The sequence below is a fragment of the Lontra canadensis genome, unplaced genomic scaffold (assembly GCF_010015895.1).
Source record: "Lontra canadensis isolate GAN:19392208 unplaced genomic scaffold, GSC_riverotter_1.0 scaffold1044, whole genome shotgun sequence".
NCBI lineage: Eukaryota > Metazoa > Chordata > Mammalia > Carnivora > Mustelidae > Lontra > Lontra canadensis.
Genome location: NW_022632028.1, coordinates 1109 through 9805, shown reverse-complemented (window position 1 = coordinate 9805; position 8697 = coordinate 1109). Strand labels below are relative to the sequence as shown.

General features: G+C 32.6%; 1 protein-coding gene across 1 annotated transcript; it reads right to left on the bottom strand.

Moving 5' to 3' along the window:
• Positions 1-5412: 5412 nt before the first annotated feature.
• LOC116863391 (olfactory receptor 6C6-like) lies at positions 5413-6351 on the bottom strand. The gene has a single exon (XM_032850849.1). The coding sequence runs from the start codon at positions 6349-6351 to the stop codon at positions 5413-5415; it is 939 nt and encodes a 312-aa protein (XP_032706740.1).
• Positions 6352-8697: the final 2346 nt, after the last annotated feature.

Sequence of the window (8697 nt, the reverse complement as noted above, 5' to 3'; positions counted from 1 at the left end):
CTGTCTTCTGGAGAGACTCCTCAGAGAATAAGAACATCAATGTGCGGGAACTGGGGAGGGAAAGTCGGCTAAGACAGAAGGATGCCAGAGATTCTGAATTTGCTAATCCAAATGTGCTAAATGTAGATTTGGTCAAATTGCATGAACAAAAAGAAAGAACATAAGGATGTACACAATAAAATGGGTGAATGTCCAAAACATGGCTGAGCAAGAGAAACCGTGATTTCTTTTATAAGAAATTCCAGAAAAGGAAATGATTTCTGTGACCAAAAGACATCTGTGTTTATCTGAATCCACTAGCAGGCATGGAGACCAGAGGGAATGGCTGGGAAGAAGCCAAAGAAATTATTAAGTATGATGCAGATATTCTGTACATGCTTTGTCAATAGTTATACAAATTTGTTGGATTTAAATAATTATATTTGCTTTTATGTAAGACATACTTAATACATTTGTTTACATTGACATGACTAGAATGTATCAGAAATCTTTAATTTATAAATGGTTTAAAATATGGAAAGATTCCCCAAACACAGAAATAAATAAATTATACCTTGAATTTCTCTCAAGAATCACTTTCATTATTATAATATAAATGAATCTAAGCAAAGTCTGGGGTTCAATTATTTCTACACAGAACAATAACTGACAAAATTTATAAATATTACATGCTATAATCAACTTCTTCCAAAGTCCTGTTCATATTGACTCTTTTTGACCTCTTCCTATGATTCAAAAAATGTTCTATATGGTATGTAGAGTGATAAATCCTTTCCAGGAAAATTTTCTGTTTACTTTGCCCAGAACCATCAGAGAAATCTGTATCCATGGCATCTCTAGCCTTATGAAATGTGTTTCTAAAAATATAAGACTTGAAAATCAGAATTACTCCTTAATTCATGGCCTGCAGAATAGTGGTGTTAGGAGTCATGAAAACAACATTAATCATATTGTACATCTCCATGAGAGCTCTGGAATGGTCAGATGCATTATCAATGAACAACATTTTGAAAGGAATCTTTTACTGAACAGTAAGTCTCAACAGTGAGCTTAAAATCTTTAATAAACCATGTTATAAACAGAATTGCTGCCATCCAGGCTCTGTTATTCCATTTATAGAACTCCAGAAGAGTAGATTTAGTATAATGCTTAGACCTAGGTTTTTCAAAATGGTCAGTGAACATTGGCTTCAATTTAGAGTCACTAGCTGCCTTAGCCTTAACAAAAGAGTTAGCCTAGACTTTGAAACTTTGAAGCCAGGCATTGGCTACTCTTCTCTAGCTATAAAAGTGGTAGATAGAATCTTCATCCACTATAAATCTTTTTCATCTACATTGAAGGTATGTGGTTTAGTGTAGTCACCTTCTTTAATTGTCTTAGCTAGATCTTCTGGATAATTCACTTGAGGTACTACATCAGTCCTTGCTGCTTCACCTTTTACTTTTGTGTTAGGTAGAGGGCTTCTTTCCTTAAACCTCATGAGCAAACCTCTGCTTGTTTTGACTTTTTTTCTATAGCTTCCTCACCACTTTTAGTCTTCATAGAATGGAAGAGAATTAGGTCCTTGGTTTGCATTAGGCTTTGGTTTAATGAAATACTGTGGCTTGTTTGATCTTCTATCTAGTAGACTAAAACATTCTCCCTATCAGCAATAAGCCTGCTTCTGCCTTTCTTATCACTCAAGTGTTCACTGGAATAGCACATTTAATTTCCTTCAAGAGCTTTTTCTTATCTCTCTTTTTTTCTCTTTCTAAAGATTATTTAATTTTTTGAGAGAGTGATCAGGAGAGAGAAAGGGAAAAAGAATCTGAAGTAGGTTCCACACTGAGCTGAGAGCCAGACACAGGGCTCAATCCCACAACCACAAGATCATGCCCTGATCAGGAACCAAGAGTCAGATACTTAGCCAACTGAGCACCCAGGAGCCCAAGAACTTTATCTTTGTATTCACAGCTTGGCTAACTAGTGCAAGAGAACCAGGTTTTGTCCTATCCTGGCTTTTTGTATGCTTTCCTCATTAAGCTTAATCATTTCTAGCTTTTGACTTAAAGTGTGAGACAGGTGATTCTTCCTTTCACTTGTACACTTACAGGTCCTGTGGGGTCATTATTTAGTCCAATTTCAATATTGGTGTGTCTGTCAAGGAATAGAGAGGCCAGAAGAGAAGGAGAAGGAAGGGAAAACAGCTGGCCAGTGGAGCAGTAGGAACACACAGAGCATTTGGTGATTAGAGTTGCTGTGTTATGTGGGCAGTGTTTATGGTGTCCCAAAACAATTACAATGGCAACATCAAAGATCACAATCACAGATCACCATAACAAATATACTAATAATGAAAAATCTTGAAATTTTGTGAGCATTGCCACAATATAATACAGAGGTGAGCAAATGCTGTTGGAAAATGGTACCAATAGACTTTCTTAATGTAAGATTATCACAAACCTTCAATTTGTGGGAAACATAGTATATGGATAGTACAGCAAAGCAAAACACAATAAAATGAAAATGAATAAAATTTACCTGTATCACATTTTGTTTATACTTTCATCACTTGAAGTTTACTTGTTTTTTTTTTCTATTTTTTTACTCTTATGCATGATGTGTCTATGAAAATGTGTGTTGAAGTTCTTATGTGAACATATATTTTCAGTTCCTAGAAGTAAAATTTCTGGGTTATATAGTAACTCTCTATTTATCTTCTTGATGAGCTGCCAAATTTTCCAAGTGGCTGCACCTTTTACATATGCACTAGCAGTATATGAAGGTTTCAAATTCTGTATATCATCACTTGTTATTCTGTATAGTAGCACTTGTTATTTTTTATGATATTTATAACCAAGATATATGTACACACACACACACACACACACACACAAGCAGACACCTATACAAATACATATTATAACTGTCTTACTGGCTGTAAAGTGGTATGTCTTATTGGCTGTAAATTGGTAGTAATGTTCTTGGACATCTTTTCATGTGCTTTTTTTCCCTTTTGTATATCTTCCTTAAGTCCCTTGTCTATGTTTTTTTGAGTGTTTGTTCTTTTTTATTGTTCAGTTGTAGGAGTTATTTTATGTGATTTTTACCAGGGTAGTGCAACATTGTACCAAGAAATTAACAAAATTTTTAAAAAATTAAAGAAGTCCTAAATAAATAACGACAAACTATATATGTATTGGAGAGTAGACCTGACATTGAATTAGATGGTAATAGTTCCCAAACTAATCCACAGATTCAACATAATCGTTATTAAATTTTCAGCTGCTTTTTTTATGTAAGTGAGCAGTTTGATCCTAAAATTCATATGGAATTGCAAGGGACCCTGAATAGCCAAAACAATAGTGAAAAAGGAAGAAAGTTGAAAGAGTCATCTTTTCCAATTTCATAACTTATTATAAAAGTACAATGGTAGAGAGTGTGGTACTGGCATAGCAATGGACCAATAACACAAAGGAATAAAACTGAGAGTCCTATAGTAACCTATACATTTATGATCAATTGATTTTTAACAAGTGTCCCAAAATTATTGAATGGGGAAATGATAGCCTTTTCAGCAAATCATGTTGTGATAACTATTTTCATGCAAATGTGACTTTAATCTCTACCTGAAACTGTATGGAAACATTAACTCAATAGAAACCAAAGACCTAATAGTCAGATACAAAACTAGAAATTTCTTAGAATAAATGGTAGGTGTACCTCCTTGCAACTTTGGGTTAAGCAATGGTGTTTTAAATATGATACCAAAAGCACATGCAACAAAATAAAAACTAAAAAAAAAAAAAAGACTTCATCAAAATTAAAAATTCTGTAACCAAAGGACACTGTAAGGAAAATGAAAAGACAACACAAAAAATGAGGAAAATATTCTCTAACAATATCTAATAAAGGTCTAATAGTTTTTAAAGAGCTTACTGGAAAGCTTTGGGGGCTTGAATATCATAACATGAACTTATTCCCTTGTAGTTACCTTAGAAAAGAAGGTGCTTAGCAGTGTTGGCTTAAAATAGTAAAATAAATCAGAACACAAATGTGAACTTAGATTGTTTTCTTCTCAAAGTCACATGGATAGGAGTTACAGCATTAAATACCTTAATGATTTTTGCACTCTTAATTCTCAGGTGGCATAATATACCCAATATGGAACTCTATGTATTTCATGGATTTCTTTGTAGGTACCTTTTTTTTTTTTTAATCTGACTAGATACCAATAATACTGCCTTCTTTAAAAATATTGAATATATAAAGGAGTATGTGCAGGAATGGGTAGAATGAAGGTTTAAGGAAGCTACATTTTAGTTTTTAAAATCTTTTTCCATTTATCCCATATAGCCAAATGTTCAACCATTCCTCGCAGTTTGTTTTCCTAATATCTATGGAACCATTTCCCAGAGCTTCAGATTCATTGACACTATTGCATTTCAATTCTCAAATAACTCATTTAGTTTGAAGTATTAGCCATTTAACCTGTCTTCCTAACTCTAACATCCAAAAACCCATCCTCAATAAATTTAACATAATAATCTTAATAAAATAAAAATCTGCTCACATAGGTTTTTATATCAAAAAAGAAAACTCTCATAGGAACCACCGACAACAGAAAATCCTGTAGTCCATGTTTCTGTACTTTACTCCAGCTAAGTTAAAAAGACATTTTAGGGGGGCACCTGGGTGGCTCACATGGTCAAGCATCTGCCTTCAGCTTAGGTCATGATCTCCTGGTCCTGGGATCCGGCCCAATGTCCTGCTCAGAAGTGAGTTTGTTTTTCCCTCTCCCTCTGCTTATGCTCATTTTGTCTCTCTCTCTTTCTCTCTCTCTGTCAAATGAATAAATAACATCTTTAAAAAAAAGACATTTTAAGGATGAGAATATTGTCTCTGCTATTAAATAAGCCAACCAGGTGTGTGATTGTTACTCACTCCAAATTTTCAGGTCTACTGACATACCAGATAAAGTTCTGTTACATTTTAGAACATATGAGCTATTTATGACTTGAAGCCTACCTTGTTTTCTTGCTTTGTTGAAAATATTTGTGTGGCATTTGAAGAACTTCCTAGAGTTCCAATAGTAGTGCATGTTATTATATTGATGTCTGATACTTATTTAAAATTTTTATAATGAATATCTATTTAAAGTCATGTTTTTGAGGAGGTCAGAACCATGTTTTGTAGAGTGAAAGAAATTTCACATTTGTGTTGATAACTCAAGTGAATACTCATACTTTATTTAGCACAGGACTGTTAATCATGGAGTAGGAGGAAAAGATGAATTGTGGTGACAGGTGTAGTTAAATATTATGAGGTATAAATATTAGATGGACTATTTGAAGAATATATTAAGTAAGCTTATAAAATGAGTCAAAATTTTTATTTACTTTTTAGCTAAGATTTTAAAATTAAATTTCCTCTTCATTTTTTGAAAAAAGAGAAAATCTTTTGGAGTATATCCTTGAAGGCTTGTTTCACTTGCTGGTTTCTGAGAGTGTAAATGAAAGGGTTTAATAAAGGGGCAACCGAGGTGTAAATAACAGTTACACCTTCGGATAAAGTCACCCTTTCCTTTGCTGTTGGCTTTATGTAATTAAAGATACAGCTACCATAAGTAAGGGAGACTACAATCATATGAGAAGAACAAGTAGAAAAAGCCTTTGTTCTTTTCTGAGCAGAGGGGAGTTTTAGAATGGTCTTGATAATGTATGTGTAGGAAAAAATTACTAAAGGCAATGTGATCAGGAGTATTCCAATAGCTACGGCAAATGAAAGCAATTCCAGTAAATGAGTGTCAGTACAGGAAAGCTGCAGCACGGGGGAAGTGTCACACATGAAATGATCAATTACTTTGGAAGCACAAAAATCCAGTGTCAATCCCAAGGCCACTGGTGGAAATGTAAGCAGAAAGCCAATTGTCCATGAGCTGAATAGTAGTTGGTAACACACTTTGTTGTTCATAATGATGGGGTAATGGAGGGGTTTGCAGATTGCTACATACCGGTCAAAACACATGGCAGCCAGCAGGTAAAATTCTGTAATTTCTAACAAAAGGAAAAAGAATAACTGAGATACACAACTATTGTAGGAAATTATTTTGTTTTTAGTCATGAGGCTTATCAGGTATCTGGGAATACAGACTGTTGTCAATGAGGCTTCCAAGAAGGAGAAATTTCGGAGGAAAAAATACATGGGAGTCTTGAGGCGGGGATCTAGCAATGTAAGAAGGATGATGGATAAGTTCCCAATCACACTCAACACATAGTTTAGGAAGAAAAATATAAAAATCACAATTTGCAATTGTGGGTCATCAGTCAATCCTAGGAGAATGAACTTGATCTCTCTTGACTGATTCCTCATTTCTGATTTGAATATCATGAAATAGATATAGGAAAACAACTCCAGAAGTGGAAATAAGAGGAGTTTTTAAAAAGGTACAGACAGAAAAAAACAAAAACACATAGAAATGTAAATAAGTTTAAAAAATGATCTAATTTCACAAAACAGTTGATACTTAAAACTATAGCATAGATCAACCTAGGAATCTCTAACAGATGATTCCATTTAAACCTTAGTTATGGTAACAAAACTACTTAATTTTTTCTTTTTTCTATTGGAAATTAAAAGATAAATTTTAGCTGATCATTTCCAAATGAGCTGAATTCTATTTCAGTATTCTAAATAGAACATAAGCTTGACTTTAAATGTATTTTCTATGTATATCTTAAAAATTATTGAAAAAATTCTTGTAACATTTAGAAAATTAATACCAATTATTTATATGTAATATTCTTCAAAAATTCTTAGCTCATTAAAACACTTAAAAATTTGTAATATATAGAAATAATCACAGTTACATATTTTCTCTATGGCTGAAATATTCTGATTTATGTTATTATTTTGTTTTGGTGCAGTACTTCTGCATTGTTCCTTTATTTCGTTTCACTTAATTATTCTTTTTCTTTGGTTTCAAATGCATCAGTCTTCTCATATCAGTTGCATTTAATCATGAAGCTTTGACTATTGCATCTACATAAAAACAGAAAAGTAAATGACAGTTCAGAAGTCAGTAGATTACCTGACTTTTACTTGTGAGAATGCTCTCATTTATGAGCTAGATATTTATTGCAAATTTTAAGTGACTTACCATATCTCAAATACAGTAATATAATTTTCTCCTTATAGGAATATGGTAGAAACAGTGGTCAAAAATAAATGATGACTATTCTCTCTCAAGAAGAATTCTAAAAACATATGCATTCTCAAAATTATATGCATCTGTTAATTACTTTCACTTCCACTGCTACTCATTAAAATGACAGAATCCAGATATTACATATAATTAGAATCCTCTTTCAGGCTAGGTAAGATTCATTTTCTGTCTTCTTTTCTTATATATTGAAATGAAGCTGAATGTCTCCATAAAAATTCATAATGGAAATGTAATGCTATAAATGAAAAGACGTTTTGGAAAATCCCTCATATGAAAGGAACCCAAATTTTGTAACAAAGAATTCTTGCTTCATATTGTGCACTAACAAAATGCACAGTTTTATCATTTTTCTCAAAAGACACTCAAGGGATTAATTAAAAAAAAAGAAGAAGAAAAGAAAAATAAATGACCTCTGGAGACTCATGTCAGGAATATCAGTTATGTAAGAAACAAAACAACAACCAAAACAAACAAACAAACAAAAAAGGAAAGAAAGAAAAACTGAATTGCTATAAGCACAAAACTGATTTTCTTTAACTACAAAACAAAACAGATATGCTCCCAAAAGAGAACTAGAAATATTTTAAACTCTATACTTAATGCCAAAAGAATTTCAGATATTCCAGTTCCTTGGGACAGTATGATCATTTCTACACATTAAGGTGGTTTATCTCAAAAGGAAACTTTCTCTTGCTTTCTTAGTCAATGTTAGGATTTCACTAACTTCTGACCTATGCCCCAAATTGGAGGTCAATAACAATAGTTAAATACTTTGCTATTTTTTAAATTTTGAAACAATATAAAGCATAACAAAAAAACCAATAGACAATGAATATCTTTTATTCCTGCACCATTTGATGCTCTGTCAATATAGTAGTATGTGTTTATATAAAAAAAATATATTCTACTAGCAATACATGCTATAACCATTAGTATCAGGACATTAACAATGATACATTATCAACATGAAGTTCTCCAATCCTATTTAAGTTTCACTCGTGACTAAAAATTTTCCTTATAGAAAAAATACAATTTAAGAGTACATGTTTATTTAATGACCATAATGTTTCATTCTCCTTTAATTTGGAAAACTCCCTAGGCTTTCTTTAATTTTTAAGAATGTTGGTTAATAATTGCTTTTTTCTTTTTTCCTTCTTCTATGTTTTTTTCTTTAAATTGACTCTAAGTACATTTTTAAAAAATTTAAATCCAGTGTAGTCTACATATTCTGTTATATTAGTTTTAGATGTACAATACAGTGATAACATCAATTCTATACATTACTCAGTGCTCTTCAAGGTAAGCGTGGTCTTTCTCCCCTTCACCTATTTCAGCCATCCCCTCACCCACCTCTCCTCTGATAGCCATCACTTACTTGGTTCTTGTAAGTTAAGATCAGTTTTTTGGTTTCCTTCTCTCTTTTTTCCTTTATTCACTGGTTTTGTTCCTTAAATTCCACATGTGAATGAAGTCAAATGGAATTTGTCCTTCTC

Excerpts from the sequence above, each read along its gene's own strand:
- LOC116863391 (XM_032850849.1), bottom strand. The coding sequence starts at position 6,351 with ATGAGGAATCAGTCAAGAGAGATCAAGTTCATTCTCCTAGGATTGACT.